Below are 22,152 nucleotides of genomic sequence, written 5' to 3'. Positions count from 1 at the left end.
AGACACATGGAATTGCAGCTATTTTTGATTTTTTTTTTTTTTTTTTACAGCATTGAAGTGTGAAAGTCTTCGCAGAGGAGAGTGAGGGAAAAGGACATCTCTTTTCATTTTTTTTTTTTTTTTCGGAATCAGCGGGACAAGGTGGCAACTACAGTAGTCGAAGGAAAGAATAGGCGGCTTTTTTTTTTTTTTTTTTTTTTTCCCCCAACCTCGTGCGTTTCCTTTGGGGGAAATAAAAGTGTCATAGAATATTCCTGAAAGGGATTTAATACGTTGGTGGAGGAAAAGAGTGGCTTCTTCTGTGATATGGTGGAGAAGCCCCAGCCACTCTGTGTCTGAGGGAAACGTCCAGGAGAGCATTCAAGAGAAGCGGCCATGGAGGTGGATCACAGGGACCGGGAGCCCTGCTTGTCCCCAGCAGCATTCGTTAATCAGGTCCAATACTCCAACATTCTGGAGGGACGCTTTAAACAGCTCCAAGGTGAGTCTTATGAGTCCCTGTTTATTTGTCCTCCTCCTTGGTATCCTGTCATACATGCTAAGCTAGTGTTCGTTTTGGTTCTCCCTCGCGGTGCCTTTTAATACTTTAGATTGACCAGTTGGACTTAGTGGAGATATCCGGTGTGACGCTGAAGACAATTGTTATCGTGAGGCCTAATTGACAAGAAGAAGTCTTAGCCCTCAATGCGCGCCTTGTTTATTCAAATCGGCAATATCGATCGATCCTTCGTGGTTTGGCTTTGCTCGGAGGTACTCCCGCAGGGGCTGCATTTACATCTAAAACAGTGCCGGGTCTACTGTCTTTGAGTTGTTGGAGGGAATCCTCCCTGACTCCGGTCAGGAGAGGAGAGCTATCAGAGACGTACGTGAGCCTTGAGCTCAGTGCTAAAGCAGGCCGGCAGTCTGGCACCTGATCAGGAGGCCACCTGTCCTTTTTTTTTATCTTATTACAATGCAGCTCTGTCTCCTGCCGAAGCCCCGAGAGCACTCCAAACACAAACCTCCCGCTCCGTAGATCCCCAATCCTGTGGTTATATATTAACTTTATTAATAGCAGCAAATACTCGGGTTAAATATCTGCGTTGCACGCTTTAGTTCTCAGAGTCCGTTGTGACAGCGGGACCTTTCTTGCCATCTAACCAGTTCCTTGAGTTTTAGACACCTCAGTGAAGGGGACAAAGTTCTCACGGTAGCTCTGTGGGCGAAGGTGCGAGATCGCACGCAACCGGCACGATAGTCAGTGGTGAACATGAAGATCGCAGTGTTCGCTAGCTTCCGGCCCCTCCCCTGCCGCTCTCTGAAAAGGAGCGTTGTCCTCCATTGTACCTGCAAGTTTGACATTCTTCTCGCGATCCAAAATGATTCGAGGTCCCGTATGAGGCAACGTCCCCGTCACGGCCGAGGGAGAGATTGATCCGCAGTGAAATTTAACACAAGAGTGACATTGTTGTCCTTGTCGGGCACAAAAAAAACTTTGGCTCTTTCTGTAATTAAGACGTCTGAGATCAGTTACCAGATTTGCACTGAAGGGATTTGCGCCCGCCTATGAAACAACAATATCGTACAATGAGGCTGATTTAGACCGGAGCTCTGGTTCTGATCATATGGACAGATGAAATGGGATAGGCTACAGATGTGGGATATACTCGCTCTTTGTTTTCTTTGTAAGTCTTCTCCGTGCATGCATGTGTTCTAGGTCGAACTGTAAATACACACACATGCACGCATACTCTGATGTATAAACACATTGGTAGCTCCCACTTGTATTTCAGGTTTGTCCTCCCTCCAGGCTCATTCTTTGGGTCACTCCCACCTCCTTGTATTAAATAGCTTGTGGGTGGATGGAGATGTGCGCATGCATAGTTTCGGATCACCGTCTCAAAACTTTCCAAGCTAGAAGCACCGGCCGAGCCGCTCCGCGTTCACAGGCGGCTCACGGTCGCGCATTATTAAACTTCTCGACGTCGGGGAAATCATTTGGACCGTCTGACCACACAACTGTACGTAAGCCCATTTCATGCCGCCGACTCACCTGCGGCGCGACTAGTCTTTCCATTTTGTCGCCCGGCGAGTCTCTGCGTGAGATGCTGGGATGAATTGGCTGTGCCGTGGCATTCGGCCGCCGTACACTTTAGACAAACTTCACGGTGGACTGTGACCTGCTTATCACGGCGGTGTCTAAAACCTAACCCGTTCCAGATGACGGAACAGTCTGCCTATTTGGGGAATGAACTCATCACTGCCCCGTCGGGGGTGCTTCGGTCTGAGACCAGTGGTTAGAGGAAGAAAGAAGATGAAGAAATGCCTTTATTGTCATATACATTTATACAAAGAGCAAACCACCAGCAATATCTGACCACTGCATTGAACCCATCATGAATGCACCGCGAGCAGAAGGCAGCTAAGGAGTTGCCCAACAACACCTCGTCAGGCTCGGAGGAACCGGGAAGGTTCGGTACCGAGTACGACGGTTCTAACGTGGGCGGCGAGGTGCAGGAGGCACAGCAAGCGTCTTTGGAACTCAACATCCGGTTTGATTCCCGGCTCCTCCCAGTGTGTCCAAGTGTTGTTGAGCAAGACGCTGAACCCCTAACTGGCGGACGGCAGCCTCCTGCTCATGGTTCAGCCATCATGGCTTCATCGCAGAGAATGAATTCCCCCACGGGGATTGATAAAGGATAAATTATTATCGTTCTAACGCCGTGCGCCACGCCTGCTTCGGTGCGATCCTCTTCATTATGACGGCGACGTGGAATCGCTTCTTGACTTGTAGTTCACTTTTAGGGTGCGAAGTGGTGTGGAGATGGATGGAGCCAGGTTTAGGTCTTAAAACATGACAAGGCAGATTTTATTACAACACTTGAATATTCTACCTTTAAGGTATATTGACGTCTGCTAGTTTAAGTAATTATCCTCCAGGATGGCTGTCTCAAAAACTTTAGTTAACCCCGGGGCTGGTTTGGGGCCCCTGGTTTGGTGCTAAAGTCCGGGGGTGTAAGCCTGGTAAACAGGCTTTGTAATCATTAGACTATGTTTAAAATGTGTTAAAAATGTATGGTGTCTTCAATGGAATGCGGACTAACGCATTCACCGCAAAAACGCGCTTCAGAAACGGCTCATTCTAGATATCTCAACAGCGCTGCTATGATATTACGTTTCTGCCCGGGAGCCATTCCACTCACCTCCACGCACCACGCGTCAGAAGATCCTGCTTGAGTTTTCTCAGGCACAGGTCATGTTTATCTAGCAGAGCCGACTTAAACCCTCACAGACAAACGCACGGTCGAAGTGGGATGAAAAATAGCATTTTGCTAAAAGAGTTGTAGAGTTTTCTTTGCATCCTTTTGAAATACAACTCAATATTAGCGATACCGTGTGCAATGTCGTTGCCCTTCACCTCCAGTCGAGGATGCCAGGCTGAAGAGATTGGAAGTGTCTCGGTCGACGCCGCGCTACGCTTTCAGCTATCGACAATCTTACGGTTTATTAACACAGCCGTGCAAACAGCCCAGGCTGTGGGGACATGAAGCCCATTTTACAGCCGCGGTGTTACAGGTGGCGTGTGCGCTCATCTGCCCCGGTTATCGGCATCATGTGACGCCTGGAAAACGTCCATGTCACTTTTTGGGTCACGTTTCGACCTGGCAGCGCGCGATGCATTGAGCGTCGTAACTTAATCGTTCTAAAACTCTTAATTGAAAGCTCTTATTCAAGTGGCCCCCAGCTGTAACTCAGAGTCACATTTCCTTTATTGGCAGACACACACACACACACACACACACGCACCCATTGTTTGTTCACTTTTTCTAATATTGACACATTCCTACCTGGAATTATAACAGGACAGTGTTGTTTTGGAGGCTATTGGACAATTACTGCCATGTTGACATTTCACACCCTTTTGCATCCAGATGTTATGGCTGAGAGGTGCCTGTTTCTGTCTCGGCTCCCATGGGATCGCCCTTGGCCGGCTACCCCTCCTCTAACTTCCCCCATTATCAGGTGCAGCTGCAGAATGCACAGCGGAGCATGACCCGAAGGGCAGCGCCTTCATCCGCGGCCTCCTTTTTTTTTTTTTTACAGCCGTCCTCCCATATTTCCTTCGAGATGAGCCCGCGTTACGTTAGCGCCGTATACTTTGATTGAACCTCGCTCAAGCGCCCGGGGTGAAATCGAGATAGCGTGCCGCCACTCCGTGCGCGGGGGTGTGATGTTTGTCGTAACAGTATCTAGTGTGAGAGTTCCCACCGTGACTGCGCTCACTTTTTATTGCGTGACGGAGGCCCGTGACTATCCAGCCGTTACCCATTTTATTTGTGGCGATTATACCGAATAAGAAACTGGGATAACGGCACAAGCCTCCCGCTGCGAAAGCGCCGTGTAAAAGGTCTTTTTCTTTGCTTGTTAGCTTTGGTAGAAACACGTGGGCTATTTGTACTCGCGACCTCAAACGGTTAACAGTGTTAGTATAACTCGTGCCAGATGTTGCAAAACGGCAGTTTCACCACAACGCCGCTTTCAAAGTCATAAGAAGAGGAAGGGCATTTCCGCTTTTATGGGAGTGCAGTGTCATGGCAGATGCATCTGCGTGTATCGTTTTGCTGCCATTGTTTTATGCACTTATTTCTTTGCATTGCTTCTTGATGATGCAGGAGCCTTAAGTCCTTCCTCACATTCATCCATAGGTAGCCAAACAGATGAGTGTGTGTGTGCGCGTTGTGCAAATACCTTCTCATTTTTTTAATGTTATCACTCCTCACAGTAGCAGGTAATGGAATTGCTGTAATATTCTGCTGTGATGGGGTTTTCATTAGTCTGACAAATTTTACGCACGCTCATTTCCCGCCTTTTCCCTTGTTGTTGACACACATTTTCCCCCCCTGAAAAATCAACTCTTCATACTTCAGTGACTTTACCCCCCCATTGTTTGCTCTGCTCCGCCGTCCATTTTGAACAACGCGGCAAGAGTTAATTCTCAGAGCCACACCCATTATCAAAATAAAACAACCAGCAACCTCTAACCGCAGGGCAGAAGCTGCTTTTGAGGTTTGGTGTGTCAGATACTCAATAAGGGACATAATTAAAGAATTAGTCAAGACAGACTGCAGTGAGAAAGACAAATACCGTATGTCAAAATACACCCGTTCGTTTGACGGTTCTACAAATCTGTAGCATGATTTTAAAGATAAGATCAACGTCTGATCTTTATGCCGTACTTGGACTTTGCGTGGTATGAATAATCTGTCTCACGGTATATTTTATAATCTTTATTATCTTTGGGTTCTGTATTTCAGCGCTCTCGACCCTGACGTCTCACGTTTCGGATAAATTTGAAATGAAACCCGGACTCGGCCGTGATAGCAGAAGAGACACTTTGTTCTTTTAAGACAAATGACAGAGCTAAAAGTAAGTGACTGGTCAGACTCCCTCTTTAGGCAGAATTCTCTGCACCCTTTGGCACCGAGCGTAATCTTGAGGGAATGTCCAAGAGAAGGCCATTAAAGCAGATTAAGGCAGACAGATTGATGGGCCTTGTTTACTCATATCTCAGAACAGGGTGACCAGAAGCAGTCATTATGTAAACCCAGGCTGGCTGAGGGACAGGATGTCAAAAGTTTATGGTGTAAAGGGCATTTCATCCCAGCAAGGAGGGGCAGCCGGACTGGTCCGGATGGAAGGCAGAACTCTGGCGCAACTTGAAAAGAAAAGAGGATTAACGTCTTGCGCTCGCAAGGCAGAACCACTACGCCGAGCTACGCCCATATATCAGCGACGAAAGCTTTTTATTCCGACAATTCCGATGACTCGATAATTACTGCCGTCGACTTTTACCTGCCGCACACGCCGCTCTGTACGTTGACACCAGACTGCATGACTCACGGAAGACGACGGCGACGGCGCGTTCATTTACAATTCACCATTTCCTCGGAGCAACGTGTGCCTCGAACGGACGTGGCGTTCGCCTGCTCTGACCGTCGCGATGTTACGAAAGTAGAGGACGGACCCCGCAGCCCTTTGTCAAGTCTGGAGGCTCCACATCGTATGTGCTGCCGCACATGTTTGCTGTAGATCATGTGCCGCGCTCATTAGTTTGTCAAGCATGTTTACGCACGGTTATCGCCAGGAGATCATATGATCCACAGAATAAATGAAAAATGAAGGCGATTACTAATTCATTGCTATCAGATCTGATGAACGGTTGGCGCTGACAGAGACTCGGCTTTGACAGAAGGCTTTGTTTCGGAAAAGAAACAAAACCGAATCGCACGGAGGTCCAGTCCCAACTCATCGCATTACGTGCTAAATTTTCCTCCGCAGAGCCGATGAGCTGTGGTTTTTGGTAAAAACGGCCTCTGCTTATTCATTTACTGCCCTCGGATGCAAATTAAACGCTCGTCTTCATAAAGCAACACTTGAAAAGCTGCTATTTAAGCCAGATTTAAAAATAAAACGATTCAGAATGTCTGATGTTTTGTTTGACAGCCCGACTTATTGTATTAGGGAAATGCAGTGTTTGACACTGAACGCTGAACAAAAAAGACGTCATTCATTTGTCACCGCTGTGTCGTTGCCCGAGGTTCTGCAATGACCTCGCTACTCATCTGTGTCTCACCACCGTAATTTTGGATTTCACTTCCGCTCAAGACAGTCGGCTCGGTTTCTTGAAGCGAGCGTTGGAAATAAAGGAGGTGTTCTTATTTCTCTCAGGCAACAAAATGGCGCACCTGAAGTAAATCATCTCCCTGACGATGATAAACGGATCGCACCAAGTTAAGAACTGTCAGCCAAAAATATGGGTTTGACCGACCCTCTTGATATTTGTAAAAGGAGCAGCCAAACTCTGCTGGTAGGTGTGGAACTATCATCCGTGGCCCCGTCGGCTGTGTCGCTGCATCCTTGATTTTTGAGTTTGCGTTTTTGTGAATCACAAAACCCTGAGTTGCTCTGAGGATGTGGGCGGCAGAGCGGGCGCGGAGGTCGCGGTGGAAATCCAACTTGAGCATGACGAAAACGCGATATAAAAGGCGATATTAGTGGAAAAGGGACCAGATCCTGGTCACGCCAATCACAATGGAAACATTTTTATCCCGGACAGGATTATTTCAGTCCAGCCATTTTCATTCAGACCCGCTGATCTTTCCTCTGAGGAATTTTGGAGGGGACCCGGGATGGTTCCGTTGCATCTGACGGTATACAGCTGCCGCTGAGGGGCCTCCGGGTCAACAGCTGCTCCTAGGAGGCCACGTCTGAGTCCAGAGACGTTGTTGAAGTCAGATCTTTTTTGTTCATTTTTATGGGAAGTCTTAACAAGAAAAATGACATAAGCAGGTTCCTCCGACTGTCGTGAGTCACGTTGATTTAAACGTTAAGATTTACCTTATCTGGACTGCAGATCTGAACCCGGTCTACCTGCTCGTCTTCCTCGTCCGCGAGCCGTCTGACATGACGAGCAGGGAGAAGAACATGGAAATAAGTGGAAATTTGACAAATGTTCTAAGATGATGCCGTTACGCCCTCGTCCCTGTTCTCTCACCAAACAGGATAGGAGGTGGCACAGGGCAAAGACTGGCATCATATTTGCTTTGATAACCTGAAGATAATCATCACGAGAAACGCTAAGTTTGTTTAAGGGAGAAACAGAAACGCGGCAGCGACAAACAAACTCGGTCTGTGGCTACGCCCTGACGCCGATCACCTGCCCCACGGAAACTAGAGAGCAAGACATGTTCGGAGTGGCTGCACATGGCCCAGGATATGGCCACCGCCAAAGTACCTTTAAATTTCAAATGAAGTTAAATTAATCCCTTTAAAATTTAGATTGATACCACCAAGGAGCTCCACTGAACGCCACAGGAGGACTTTCCTACCTGAGGCTGTCAGACTTTTGAATTCATCTTCCCTCAGCCGCAGGGAATCTTCAAATCTTTGTACTTAAGACCTTAAAACACTTGATAGCCTTAACCTTGACAATTTATATTTCATTGTATTTCTTAGTCTCCCTCCTTCCTACTATTATCTATTATTGTTATGTTTTTGCTTGAAACTCTGGCACAACAATTTCCTTCGGGATAAATAAAGTTGTTCTATCTTATCTTATCTTAAAATCCATATTTGGTCCGTGCTTTGTAATCCAACATGAGAAAAGTGCAATCACCGAGCTGTTTGTCAAAAAAACCCTCGAGACTGAAACTGTACGTTTTGATTTGAGGAGAAAAACCAAATCCAGCTGCCTCCAGGCGGAGGCTGTAGGTGGTTGAGCACTTTTTTGTGATTAATGCTCATGCTTAGATCCCCCTGTTTTACATCCTGTTTAGATATCCTGCTTTTTCTCTGTTCTGTAATTGTATAACGCTTTTGGTCCGGGAGGTGTTTTTTTCCTGCCTGGTATGCAACATCTTTGCAGTTGCATCAGTTGATCCTCGATTTCAGCTTCAGGCAGAAGTGCCGGGTTTTGTTTTTCTGCTGCAGATTCTGAACCTTCCTCCGAACCATTAAGTGGTCTTCAGACCATCTATACATTGTGGAATGTTACATTGGAAGAGACAAAACCTCTGAACCCGTCCTGCCCGTATTTACCGCATTGCCTAAGGATTACAACTATGCAGACAAGTCCTGGACTAATGTGTGTGTTTGTCTGCGACACGTTCCTGCTCAGTTGCCTTGTTATTAGCGCCAGTAGCATTGTCGGGGCTCGCCGCCCTGCTGTTTTTGTTTCCCAACACCGGGTTTCGTCATAGCATGAACGGGGACTCGGGAGAACTCTTTTGTAAAGCGGACCCTGCTACTTTGCGGATTTTTTTTGTAATTTTGCTCTCACGATTTAGCGTCCTTTAGCCTTTTTTTTGTAGTATTTGAAAATATTTTTTGTGATGAAATAGTCCTATTGTAGCCTAGGAAGAAAGAAAGAATAAAAAATGTGGTAAATTGAAACTGAAATTTCATTTTATTGAATAAATGAAATGTGAGATCTCCTTTGCTGGCAAGCATTCTTGGAGGAGACAGCTTCTCCGACGTGACTCCCGACGACATCGATGCCTTCATGGACCGCCATTGGGATCCTATGATGACCTCGAGTCGGCGAGAAGATAAAGAGAAGCGACGAGAAGATGAAGAAATCGAAGAGACCGGTCTCGCACTCGAACGACTCGCAGCTACGACAAACACTGCAAAAGCCCTGCAAAATATGTCGCAATATCGGTACAATCTGGGCCGTGGCAATTGACAAATCATTTCCAACCAGAGGCGGCAACTGCCTACAACCATGTTTCTGAAGAAGAAAAGGCCAGTAAAGCAGGAGGGACGTTGGTAAAGGGTTGAGTGAGGTTGGTTGAGGGTTAATAGATCTGTAAATACCATCAAAATTATCACGTCTCTACTTTGGGGAAATTCTCTTTTGGCGGGGGGTCTTGGAACGTAACTTGCGAAAAGGGAGGCTCCACTGTACTCCACCTGCAGAAGTCTGCCAAACAGTTGTCCTTGCAGTTGGACCTCCTGGTTGAGGTTAGAAAGATGGAAGCAAACGTTGGCCGGAGCGAAGAGGAGCCCCATCTGGGACCGACGAGAAAAGCCAATCTGTGCCTCGGTATCTGCCTGCTAATGTGCCCGTGGGCCATAACTCTTGTCCGGCCTGCCTCACCTGCTTTGCATTAACATACCTTCTTATAACCACCTATTTTGTCTCACATATGTCTGTGAAACGTGGAGATTTACAGATACCACTGTAAGTCCGACGGTTCATGTGTGCGCGCACTTCTATTATCTTTAATCCCCGTGTTTTTGTCCTCCTAGTTAGCAGTCAGATGGTAATCTCATAAGAAGCCAACTTATTTATCTCACTGTGTTGGTTGTGAGATGTGTTAATCTGTTGTGGAATTCTTTATCTCAAATACCAACTTTCTTCCTAATTTGTCCTCACGGGGAGAGTTGAAGGGCAGGTACATCCAGTCCAAAATGCAAAACAGCAGTGCTGTGGGAACGGAGAGAAGATTCTTCTCGGTCTCGCCTAAAGACAGTTTTGTAGAACGGCTTCTGCGACAACAATGCTAAACCGCCGCCTTTGCGACGTAACGTAGCCGACAGCTTTTATCTGGACCGCCGCCGACGTCGAGCCCATGGAGCGTCGACGCCGTCGCCCCACTGGCCGCAGCCGTCTCTCCATGCCAGAGGTGCAGCATCTCGGGGGAGGCGCTCCTTCAAGTCTATTTGAGAGACGAAATGCCGGGCCAAAGCGGCTGAAACGGTTTAATTCAGAAGATGTTTCCGAGGGGCATCCTACAGCGGCCGGCTGTGTGTGACGAGCGGAATGGCTTTTTGTCCTAAAAGTAGCGCGGTGACGTCAGCGCGGAGAGAGAGAGAGGTTGACAGAGCAGTTTCATTAGCCTAGCAATGATAGGATAAGCTGCCATCGCATGGCTGATGATCTGCAGGACTAAACCCTGATAGACGCCAGCGTGCTCCAGCACAGGGCCTTCAAAGGCCGAGAAGCCTGGAAATAAAAGAGTAGGTAATTCAGAGAGATTGCAGGAAGTTTGTCGGCTTTATCGAGAAAAATGCAGTTTGAGAAGCAGCGGCGTCGGGAGCCCAGACGCCTGTTGGCCTTGCATCACCGCGTCTGGATTACAAAGACCGTTTGACAGTCCCAGAGATTAGGACTGCATGGCTGTCTGTTGGCTAAAAGCTATGCTGAAATCTATCCCAGTGGGGAAAATATGTCTAACACGGGACGGCGTGATGTCAGAAGGTTGCGAGATCATTAATAACCAACATAACTGTTTATTTAACCACCAAAGGACGGCGCCCCCCCATGCAAAGGTCAGAAACTCAAGCTACAGTGTAGGGAGAAATGAATATAATTGGAAAGGAAGTCATTTCCCCCCGTAAGAGTAATATATCCAGCAGTATTTCTCAATCCTCGAACGCTTCTGTGAAATTTCAGTTGCCGTTGCGGTTAAATTATGCAACTGCTTTCTTTAGTCACCTCAGACCTTTTGGTGCACTTTGTCCAACGCTGCCCCAGTGGCCGAGCACTGACTTCTGAAGCCCGATCCAATAATCGTTTGGTTCGTTAACGCCGAATCCCACAGGTGGTTTTGATTGTGGAAACCAGATTGGGATGCATCTGCATGAGCCGCGTGTCACTAGTCAAACCGCTTATCTGTTAATTGCGGCCAGACGTGGTTTGGTTTGCTTATTAAAGTTGAACTGTTCATCTGAAGCCACCGTGAGCACGCTCAGCCTCCTGATGTTTTTCTATTTCCATACAAAGCATTTATTTTGCGGTCGCCCTCGGTGTTGTTTTCTTTGGATTCGCACGTGATTTGGCGCAACGAGCGCTTCGCTACGGTGGTGTTTTCAAAAGGCAGGGAGACCTTATGTCCTAGAAAGGAGGTCACCTTGCTAGGTGGTGGAGCGGGATTAGCTTCTTACTACCGTGGTCCATATGTCTGAGCTGAGGCTTAATTTATTGTGATTGTTGTTAAGTCCTGAAAACATGAACAGCAGAATTACTCACTGAAATCATTCGGAATGTTGCATCGCAACTTCCCTTTTCCCCCTCTCTTGGAAGCACTGGTTATTAGGAGTCGCAGAATCTGTAAACTTTGGTCGGAAGAGTGAAAATCTAGTGCTAAGCTGTCTATGCGGTGATCCTTGAGACTTAATGGTGCGGCTTATCTGTGAAATGTTCTCCTCGCGGCTGCAGCTCAAGTCGTTATGATTAACCATCTACTGGCGTCTCCCGGCAGAGCTTCTGTCTGCGGAGCATTCGTGGCGTTTTGGGCCGCGAGGGAGCCGATTCCCTTTGAATGTTCATTTCCCAGGAAGCGACCGCGGCGGCCGGAAGGCAGTGACTCCACCCTGCTCCCTCTCCACCCTTCTTCTCAGATGAACGCGAAGCCGTGCAGAAGAAGACCTTCACCAAATGGGTGAACTCCCACCTGGGCCGCGTGACCTGTCGCATCGGCGACTTGTACACGGACCTGCGCGACGGCCGCATGCTAATCCGCCTGCTGGAAGTCCTCTCAGGAGAACAGCTGGTCAGTATCACGCCGACCTTTCACCCATTATCTCCCCCCCGCGGCAAACCGGGCGAGAGGTTCGACATGTTTTACCTCCGTCCGTTCCTCCGCAGCCAAAGCCCACCAAGGGCCGCATGCGAATCCACTGCCTGGAGAACGTCGACAAAGCCTTGCAGTTCCTCAAGGAGCAAAAAGTCCACCTTGAAAACATGGGGTCGCACGACATCGTGGACGGCAACCACCGCCTCACCCTGGGCCTCATCTGGACCATCATCCTCCGCTTCCAGGTAGCCCAGAAGCCCAAAAGCTCCGGTTTGCGATGCGTCTGTTCTCGGGCCGACCGGCAAGTGTAACCCCGCGAAGCCGACGTGAAAACATGCGCTAATATTTTAATCATAATGTCGCGTTTCATGTGTGTGTGTTTGCTCGGTGCGCTGATGAATAATAGAGTGCGGCGGCCGTCTCTGTCGGTCTCATCAAAGGTTTAAGTCAAATTAAATGGTTCGGTCTCAACCGAAAAAATGCTTCTTTTTCTTTCTCGCTGACAGATTCAGGACATCAGCGTGGAGACGGAAGACAATAAGGAGAAGAAATCTGCAAAGGACGCTTTGCTCCTTTGGTGCCAAATGAAGACCGCGGGGTGAGAAAATGCACAATGTATAATTCTATTGTGCCGTTCGTGATATTATTAAACTGGCTCCCGATAAACCCCAGTGTGCAGTGTTAATGATTTCTGCTTTCTGCTCTGGTCTTCGCAGATACCCTAATGTCAACATTCACAATTTCACGACCAGCTGGAGGGACGGCCTGGCGTTCAATGCCATCGTGCACAAACACAGGTCATTGACATCTCCTCTCCTCGGACCGGACGATGGCTCGAGCCATTCTTTTATGGTGGCATAACGAGACGTACTCCGGGGTGTTTTATCCACTCTGCTATGTGGGTCCCCTCCTACTTCTACCGTCCCACCGACAGTCAGCGGTAACGCTAAAAAGGCCGGCGGTGGTATTGGGAGTAAGATGACCCAGATCACAGAAATAATAACCCACTTATTTTCAATGTAGAACTGTAACTCAGCTGCACACCCTGCTGGTTCCCGTGTTACTATAATTGCTACGAGTCCTCAAAAACAGGCTAGCTGTCTTTAATTCGGCTAATGAATGCTAATTTGCAGTGACCTTAGTGGAGTTGGCGAAGTACAGCGGGGCGGTTTTCCCACACCGCCCTCTCCTCGCAGCGTTGTTCTTCAACTTGTATTTGACTCTGGCCTCCTCAGACCCGACCTGATCGAGTTTGACAACCTGAAGCGCTCCAACGCTCACTACAATCTCCAGAATGCTTTCAACGTGGCCGAGAAGGAGCTGGGCCTCACCAAGCTGCTGGACCCGGAAGGTGAGTTGGGCGGACGAGGGGAACAACAAAAACACCCGGCACTTTTCTCGGGCTTGACGTTGTCCTCCACTGTAGAGCTAAGCCGGTGGCCCAAAACAGACTGATGGCTGTTAGTGTTTGACTACGGGGATTACTGGGATTAATTATAGCCACAGTAGCCACATCAGCTACTGTGGCGTAGAGCACCTGTAACTGTCCCTGAATGATTAACTCATGAATAACGGTGCCCTTTCCTTATTTTTTCCTTCAGACGTTAACGTCGACCAGCCCGACGAGAAGTCCATCATCACATATGTGGCGACGTACTACCATTACTTCTCAAAGATGAAAGCCCTGGCTGTCGAAGGCAAAAGAATTGGCAAGGTGAGCCGTGCGCGTCTGCGTTAGCGCGCCGTCCGCGACGTCCCGTTTATCAGCATCAGCCGGTTTCTTTGAGCGGCGGCACATCTTGCGGCGTTGCAGGTGCTGGACTACGCCATCGAGGCCGACCAGTTGATAGAGAAGTACGAGACCTTGGCCTCGGAGCTGCTGCAGTGGATTGAGCAGACCATCGTCACGCTCAACGACCGTCAGCTAGCCAACTCGCTGAGCGCCGTGCAGAACCAGCTGCAGGCCTTCAACTCCTACCGGACAGTGGAGAAACCTCCCAAGTGAGTGGACGCGATCCCGGCGGCCATTAAATGCCACGTTAATACGGTCGTAATGTGGAACCGTGTCTGCGCAGATTTACAGAGAAAGGAAACTTGGAGGTTCTCCTCTTCACCATCCAAAGCAAAATGAGAGCAAACAACCAAAAAGTGTACATGCCCAGAGAGGGCAAGCTCATCTCTGACATCAACAAGGTACGGCTTTGTCCGAGGGTGGCTAACTGTCGGCATGGCGGGACGCGGCATTTTCAGACCTTCCTGTTTTTCAGGCGTGGGAGCGACTGGAAAAAGCGGAACACGAACGTGAGCTGGCTCTCCGAAATGAACTGATCCGCCAGGAAAAGCTGGAGATGCTCGCCGCGCGTTTCGACCGCAAAGCCGCCATGAGGGAAACGTGGCTGAGCGAAAACCAGCGTCTGGTGTCTCAGGTGGGTAGGAAAGGTATTTGACTCGGCCCGGAGCGGACGAACGCGTAGCCACGGGCTCACTCTCGGCGTCCGCCGCCTTTTTCTCTGCCGTCAGGACAACTTTGGAACTGACCTGGGAGCGGTGGAGGCTGCCACGCGGAAACACGAGGCCATCGAGACGGACATCGGGGCGTACTGGGAACGCGTGGCCGCGGTAGAGGCCGTCGCCAAAGAGCTGGAGGCGGAGGGATACCATGATGTGCGGCGTATTCTTGCGAGGAGGGATAACGTGCTCCGTCTTTGGGAGTACCTGAAGGAGCTTCTGGCTGCACGCAGAGAGCGCCTGAACGCCCACCGAGACCTGCAGCGACTGTTTCAAGAGATGCGATACATCATGGACTGGATGGCGGACATGAAGGTGCTCAGTAACACCTTAACTCTCACCATGGAAATCACACGATGCATTTTGTCGGCCCACTATTTAATTAACAAAAAGGAATTTCCTAATCCTCTCAGTTGCTTCAGTAGTTGTTCACATATGTTCGGGGCAGGTTTAGTGTCTGCGGAAGCGAGAAAGCCATTAACGGATCTAATTAGCTTTTCGGCGCAGGTCGTGTCTTCTGTCATCGCAGCTTTTCCGAGGTCGTCTTTTTAGGTTGACCTCAGCCTCGCACGCTGCGAGAATAATTGACTTAAGGACACCGTCCGACCGCAGTCTCTGCCGTTTTCGGCAAGGCATTCTTGCACTTTTAGAAAAGAAACACGCGTACATCTGCCACCCAGTTAGGGATGGGTGCTGGACTGAAAAAGGTAGAGTTTTGAAAAAATCCGCACACCAAGAGTGCTCCAAAAAGAATAGATGATTCATTTTACATCCAACACAAAGCATCAGGACACATCTCTGGTAAGCATCTGAAGAAGAGCCTATGTTTTGCTCCAAACCTCATGCTCGCAAGAATTGTGTTGTACGTAAAATGAATCATTTTGGAGCACTTTTGCCTTGTGGGTTTTCTCAAAACTCTCCATTCTTGCACTTTCAGCCACTTATAATGTCCTCCAATAGTAAACGCCGGTTGTTATTCTTATCAGCGGTCAGCACAACACAAATGTTAACAGAATAACACGCGGCAAAGTAATCACCGCTTGTTCTGAAGGACCACGTTTTCCGCTTTCAGAGTCGTCTGCAGTCTCAGGACAGCGGTAAGCACCTGCACGACGTGCTAGACCTCCTGCAGAAGCACACCCTCGTGGAGGCCGACATCTCCGCTCAGGCCGAGAGGATCAAGGCGGTGCAGGGAGCCGCCAAACGCTTCACTTCCTACGACCAAGGTGAGGCTTCGAGAGCGCATTTGCGAGTTATTCATCCAAGTAAGACGTGTTTGGTTTGTCCCGTCCGAGCGCGCAGGGTCTGAGCTTCCCCCTCTTGTCGTCGCCAGCCTACAAACCGTGCGAGCCGGGACTGGTGAGCGAAAAGGTTGACCTGCTGGGTCAAGCCTACGAGGAGCTGGGTCAGCTCGCCGCCAACCGCAGAGAGCAGCTGGAGGACTCTCGTCGCTTGTGGCAGTTCTTGTGGGATCTTGGAGAGGAAGCCGCCTGGATCAGAGAGCAGGAGCAGATCTTAGCCAGCGGCGAGTGCGGACGTGACCTCACCTCCGCCCTCCACCTGCTCAGTAAGCACGAAGCCTTCAGGGATGAGATGGCGGCGCGCTACGGGCCTCTCAGCAACAGCATCGCCGCCGGGGAAACGTTGGTCCGCGAGGGACACTTTGGAGCTCCCCAGGTCACAGAGAGGATCCAGGACATCCGTGCGCAGTGGGCTCATCTGGAGGAGGTCGGTTGACACGTGCGATCGCGACCCGTCTTCTTGCAGAGCGTCTCTGTCTCTTATTCCCCGGTGTGGTCGTTCGTCCCCCAGACGACAAAGCTCCGAGAGCAGAGGCTCAAAGAAGCAGTGGCCCTGCACCAGTTCCAGACGGACGCCAACGACATGGAGGGATGGATCATGGAGACTCTCAGACAGGTGTCCAGCCAGGAGGTGGGCCACGACGAGTTCTCCACCCAAACTCTCGCTCGAAAGCAGAGAGAGATAGAAGAGGAGATCCAGAGCCACCAGCCCCTCATCGACTCCCTGCAGGAGCAGGTCCAGGCTCTGCCTCAGGCCTACATCCACTCCCCTCAGGTACGTTTGCCGCTGTCCTCCCCCTCGTGGAGACACGCCGTCTTTCCTACCCGCCTATTACTAATTGTTCCCCGCAGGTGGACGGTCGCCTGCCTGCTATTGAGCAGAGCTACAAAGAGCTGGAATCTCTGTCGGCCGCTCGGCGCCAGGCCCTGGAAGGCGCCTTGGCGCTCTACCGCATGTTCAGCGAGGCCGGTGCCTGCCAGCTCTGGGTGGAAGAGAAGGAGCAGTGGTTACACGGCATGGAGATCCCCACCAAGCTGGAGGACTTGGAGGTGGTGCAGCAGAGGTCAGTGCATTCGCACGGAAGATGGTAACGGTGTCCCGATAAGTATCTTCGGAACGCGAGTCGCCATCCCGACTCCGACGCTCACGTCGGCGAGACGTGAAACGCGGGAATGCGGACGATGACATTAAAATGATGAAATTTCGATCGCAGATTTGAGACTTTGGAGCCTGAAATGAACAACCTGGGATCCCGAGTGGGAGATGTGAACCTGGTCGCCGAGCAGCTGCTGAACTCCGACAACTGCAACGAAGACCAAATCCACCAGACACGAAACCAGCTGAACAACAGGTCAGAGGTGGCACGTTTGACCGGGCAAAATCCACTCTTTAGCACGGGGGCGGGAATTCTAAAATAGCGCACGGTCCCGTCGTCAGGTGGAGGGAGTTCCAAACGCTGGCCGGTCAGAAGAAACAAAGCCTGGATTCGGCCCTGAACATCCAGAACTACCACTTGGAATGCAACGAGATCCAAACATGGATGAAGGAGAAGACCAAGGTGATAGAATCCACGCAGGGCCTTGGAAACGACCTGGCCGGAGTGATGGCGCTGCAGCGCAAACTCACGGGCATGGAGAGGGACCTGGAGGCTATCCAGGTGTGGAGACGTCACCTTTGGATCACATGTTTCTAATCGGTCGTTCAGAAAATGAACTAAACGTTCGCGCTTTGACAGGGGAAACTCAACGACCTGAGAGCCGAAGCGGAAAAACTGGCCGAGGAGCATCCCGACCAGGCCGGAGAGATCCACGGCCGCTTGACGGAGATTCAGGAAGTGTGGGAGGAGTTGAACGCCACCATGAAACGCCGCGAGGAGTCGCTGGGCGAAGCCAGCAAGCTGCAGGGCTTCCTCCGGGACCTGGACGACTTCCAGTCGTGGCTCTCGCGCACCCAGACGGCCGTGGCCTCCGAAGACATACCCACCTCCCTGCCCGAGGCGGAGAGTCTGCTGGCGCAGCACGAGAATATCAAGAACGAGGTGGACAATTATAAGGAGGACTACGAAAAGATGCGCGCTGTCGGCGAGGAGGTGACCCAAGGCCAGACAGATGCCCAGCACATGTTCCTGGCCCAGAGGCTGCAGGCGCTGGATACCGGCTGGCACGAGCTGCGACGCATGTGGGAGAACCGCCACAGCCTGCTGGCCCAGGCCTTTGACTTCCAGAATTTCTTGAGAGACGCAAAGCAGGCGGAGGCTTTCCTCAACAGCCAGGTTAGGAAAAGGGCCGACTCCGGCCTCATTACATTACATTACATTACATTACATTACTGTTGTTTGGCAGACGCTTTTGGCAAAAGAGGCTTACAAATGTCCTGCTTGCTGACTTCCATTGTTCACCTCAAGGCTGCGGTTCGCCTGATAGCATTGCCAGATCGCTCCTTCTATAGATTTACTCTCAGAAACCGTCCCACACCACCTTCTGTCCAACGCAAAGATTGTTCCTATTGTGATCGCAAACGCGAGCCTGCACACATTTTACCGTAAGCTGAAAGCAGAAGCAGACCGTCCATGTGGAACATCTCCATCGTGTTACTTGAAACTGAAGTTTCTAGAGGACGTGACCGTCAATGTGTTTGTAAAGCATTCCTCTCCTATCTTCTTCGTAGGAGTACGTATTGTCCCACACAGAAATGCCCGCGAGTCTCCAGGGGGCAGAGGAGGCCATAAAGAAGCATGAAGATTTCCTCACCACCACGGAGGCCAGCGAGGAGAAAATAACCGGCGTCGTGGAGGCCGGTCGGCGCCTCATTAACGACTGCAACGCCAACTCCGATAAGATCCAGGAAAAGGTGGACTCCATCCAAGAGAGGTAGATGTTTTTAGACACAGTCCGTCTACTGGTCTGGTTTTCGGCCCGGGGGGTCTCATTTTTCTTGCTTGCTTATTTCCACCAGGCATCTCAAGAACAAGGAGGCTGCAAACGAACTGCTGTCTAAACTGAAAGACAACCGCGAACTTCAACACTTCCTTCAAGACGGACAGGAGGTACACGCGTCGTTTCAGAGATTTCAGGAAACATTAGCTTAATGAATGCATAAATGTGAGATGTGTAGCTGAGAGTATCCTATTTTGATAAATACAAGGGGTGAGTTGTGTTTGGGGAAACTAACTGTCACAGCTATGATTCTATAATACCGTGGTGTTTGGTTTTTTTTTTAGCTTACGCTGTGGATCAACGAGAAGATGCTAACGGCTCAGGACATGTCCTACGACGAAGCCAGAAACCTTCACAGCAAGTGGCAGAAGCACCAGGCCTTCATGGCAGAGCTGGCGTCCAACAAAGACTGGTTGGACAAAATAGATAAGGTGCGACCCGCTTTCGAGTTGTATCGCTGTGGTCGATCACGAAGCGCGGAATGGAAATGACGTCGCGAGAGCTTCTCTCCGGACGCCGGACTGACTCGGACCGCCGCTGCGTTCTTCCCCCCCCGGCAGGAGGGTCAGGCTCTGGTGGCCGAGAAGCCCGAGTTGAAGCCGGTGGTCCAGCAGACCCTGGAGGACCTGCAGCGTCAGTGGGAGGAGCTGGAGGGCACCACCCGCACCAAGGCCCAGTGTCTGTTCGATGCCAACCGGGCGGAGCTCTTCACCCAGAGCTGCTCTGCTCTGGATGTGTGGCTGAAGAACCTGGAGAGCCAGCTGCATAGCGACGACTACGGCAAGGATTTGACCAGCGTTAACATCCTGCTGAAGAAACATCAGGTACGTGGCGAGCGGCGCTCGGAGCTTACGCTTACACGTCGGAGCCGATCGCTTAACTCGTGTGTTTATCTCGCGTCTGCGTGGTCCCGATGAAGATGGTGGAGCATCAAATGGAGGTCCGGGAGAAGGAGGTGCAGTCCCTGCAGTCTCAGGCCCTGGCTTTGTCCCAGGAAGACGCGGGACTGGCTGAGGTGGACGGCCAGCAGAGGCGCGTCACGGACAGCTTCGCCAACCTTCAGGACCCTCTCAAGCTGAGGAGACAACGGCTGCTGGCCTCCAAGGAGGCACATCAGTTCAACAGAGATCTGGAGGATGAAATTGTGAGCGGGACGATCACATCCGATGATATGAAGCGGTGCGTTATATGTGCGGTCCGTTATCGGTGTGACTAATTCGCTGATGATGCCTGTCTCAGCTGTGGGTAAAGGAGAGGATGCCCCTGGCAACGTCTACAGACCACGGAAAGGACCTTCCCACCGTGCAGCTGCTCATCAAGAAGAACCAGGTAAAAACAGAGGCTCGCACAGATATGACTCGCCAGAGGTGAACCGGATGGTACCGAAACAACCGCGCCATGGATACAACTGTGCGCCGTGGAAATGACTTGTCTATTTATGTCATTGTTTTTATTATCATTCGTATTAAAATCCCACACCTGCTCCGAGCCGGGGGGAGCTCTCCTCGCAGAACTTCTTGAATAGCTGGTTTGTTTCTGCGTCAAGACGTTACAGAAGGAGATCCAGGGACATCAGCCTCGCATCGACGACATCCACAGACGGGGTAAGACGCAGAGCCAGGTCGACGGCGAGAGACAGTCGGTCCTGGAGGAGCGGCTGGTGGAGCTGAAGGGCCTCTGGGACCAGCTGATCGGCGAGACCGACAAGCGTCGCGTCCGTCTCATCGACGCCAATCGGGCCCAGCAGTTCTACGCTGACGCGGCCGAGGCCGAGGCCTGGATGGGAGAGCAGGAGCTGCACATGATGTCCGAAGAAAAGGCCAAGGTGAGTCGAGGAAGGACGGAACCGGCACCGCCGAGGTTTAATGTGAGATCCGTGAGTTTCCCGTTCGCTTCCCAGGACGAGCAAAGCGCTCTGGTGATGGTGAAGAAGCACCAAATCCTGGAGCAGGCCCTGGAAGACTACGCCCAGACCATTCACCAGTTAGCCAACAGCAGCCGACTCATGGTCACCAACGAACACCCGGAGAGGTGGGAGGCGCCTGGACCTCAGCGACGCTCGCTCATCCGTTTCCGCGCTCTGAGCCTCTTTTCCGTCTCCGGTCTACAGCGAGAGAATCACTTTACGGCAAGCCCAGGTGGACAAGCTGTACGCCGGGCTGAAGGATCTGGCCGAGGAGCGGCGCGGGCGGCTGCAGGAGCGACTGCGACTGACCCAGCTGAAGCGGGAGGTGGACGACTTGGAGCAGTGGATCGCGGAGAGGGAGGTGGTGGCCGGGTCCCACGAGTTAGGACAGGACTACGAGCACGTCACGGTGAGGCGGTTCTTCGGCCGACATCCAGACCCAGGGGTTCCTTTCCTTCTAATCGACGCCGACGTTGTCGTTTCCCTGCCGTCAGATGCTGAGGGACAAGTTCCGCGAGTTCGCGCGGGACACCAGCACCATCGGCCAGGAGCGCGTGGACGGCGTGAACGCGCTGGCGGACGACCTGATCGAGTCGGGCCATCCGGAGAACGCCAGCGTGGCGGAGTGGAAGGACGGGCTGAACGAGGCCTGGGCCGACTTACTGGAGCTGATCGACACGCGCACGCAGATGTTGGCCGCCTCCTACGAGCTGCACCGCTTCCACCAGGACGCCATGGAGGTGCTCGGCCGCGTCAAGGAGAAAAGGGAGGCGCTGCCCTCGGACCTCGGACGCGACCTGAACACCGTCCAGCACCTGCACAGGCAGCACAACACCTTTGAAAATGACATCCAGGCCCTGAGCGGACAGGTGAGCGGAGCGGAGGTCCACCGAGGTCTCGGCAGCGAGGCCGGAGATAACCTCCTCCCCGTCTTCTTCAGGTGAACCAGGTGCAGGATGATGCGGCGCGGCTGCAGAAGGCCTACGCCGGGGAGAAGGCCGACGACATTCACCGGAGCGAACACGCGGTGACGTCCGCCTGGGAGGGGCTTCTCGAGGCCGGCGACGCCCGCAAGCTCCTTCTGCTGGACACCGTGGAAAAGTTCCGCTTCTTCAACATGGTGCGAGACCTCATGCTCTGGATGGACGGGGTCAACCTCCAGATCGATGCCCACGACAGCCCGAGGTGACGGCGCGGCCGAGCGTCCGGTTCCGTGCGCGCGTGTGATCTGTCGACGGGCGTTCTCACATCACCTCCCTCGCCTCGGTGTTCCTCCAGGGACGTCTCCTCAGCGGGCCTGGTCATCGCCAACCATCAGGACATCAAGTCCGAAATCGAGACCAGAGCGGACAGCTTTACTTCCTGTTTCGAGATGGGAAACTCTCTCATCAACAACAATCACTACGCTTCCGACGAGGTGATTTCGGAATAAGCCGCTTCC

The 22,152-nt window shown here is 51.3% G+C and overlaps 1 protein-coding gene across 4 annotated transcripts in view; it reads left to right on the top strand.

The window, feature by feature from the left end:
- Positions 1-22,152, top strand: part of sptbn2 (spectrin, beta, non-erythrocytic 2) — a 42,641-nt gene that overhangs the window by 15,343 nt on the left and 5,146 nt on the right. For 2 of the 4 annotated variants that reach the window (XM_086177411.1, XM_086177408.1), the window contains exons 3-31: positions 11,884-12,035; positions 12,131-12,304; positions 12,566-12,657; positions 12,776-12,856; positions 13,295-13,410; positions 13,661-13,773; positions 13,873-14,060; positions 14,135-14,252; positions 14,327-14,485; positions 14,580-14,882; positions 15,640-15,793; positions 15,901-16,295; positions 16,380-16,643; positions 16,721-16,932; positions 17,083-17,220; positions 17,307-17,526; positions 17,605-18,141; positions 18,537-18,739; positions 18,825-18,915; positions 19,090-19,236; positions 19,366-19,629; positions 19,725-19,949; positions 20,045-20,134; positions 20,352-20,630; positions 20,706-20,836; positions 20,916-21,120; positions 21,206-21,580; positions 21,652-21,896; positions 21,990-22,128. In XM_086177411.1, the coding sequence (XP_086033537.1) occupies positions 11,884-12,035; positions 12,131-12,304; positions 12,566-12,657; positions 12,776-12,856; positions 13,295-13,410; positions 13,661-13,773; positions 13,873-14,060; positions 14,135-14,252; positions 14,327-14,485; positions 14,580-14,882; positions 15,640-15,793; positions 15,901-16,295; positions 16,380-16,643; positions 16,721-16,932; positions 17,083-17,220; positions 17,307-17,526; positions 17,605-18,141; positions 18,537-18,739; positions 18,825-18,915; positions 19,090-19,236; positions 19,366-19,629; positions 19,725-19,949; positions 20,045-20,134; positions 20,352-20,630; positions 20,706-20,836; positions 20,916-21,120; positions 21,206-21,580; positions 21,652-21,896; positions 21,990-22,128 (5,810 nt within the window). Of the gene's footprint in view, positions 1-50; positions 482-11,883; positions 12,036-12,130; positions 12,305-12,565; positions 12,658-12,775; positions 12,857-13,294; positions 13,411-13,660; positions 13,774-13,872; positions 14,061-14,134; positions 14,253-14,326; positions 14,486-14,579; positions 14,883-15,639; positions 15,794-15,900; positions 16,296-16,379; positions 16,644-16,720; positions 16,933-17,082; positions 17,221-17,306; positions 17,527-17,604; positions 18,142-18,536; positions 18,740-18,824; positions 18,916-19,089; positions 19,237-19,365; positions 19,630-19,724; positions 19,950-20,044; positions 20,135-20,351; positions 20,631-20,705; positions 20,837-20,915; positions 21,121-21,205; positions 21,581-21,651; positions 21,897-21,989; positions 22,129-22,152 lie in introns of those variants that run through there. The other 2 variants (XM_086177412.1, XM_086177410.1) reach the window with 2 other exon arrangements.

This window comes from Fistularia commersonii, chromosome 29 (genome assembly GCF_037954325.1).
Source record: "Fistularia commersonii isolate RoL2024-O1a breed Wild chromosome 29, RoL_Fcom_v1.0, whole genome shotgun sequence".
Classification (NCBI taxonomy): Eukaryota; Metazoa; Chordata; class Actinopteri; order Syngnathiformes; family Fistulariidae; genus Fistularia; species Fistularia commersonii.
Note: the sequence above shows the minus strand (reverse complement) of the source record. Positions and strands in the feature narration are given on the sequence as shown.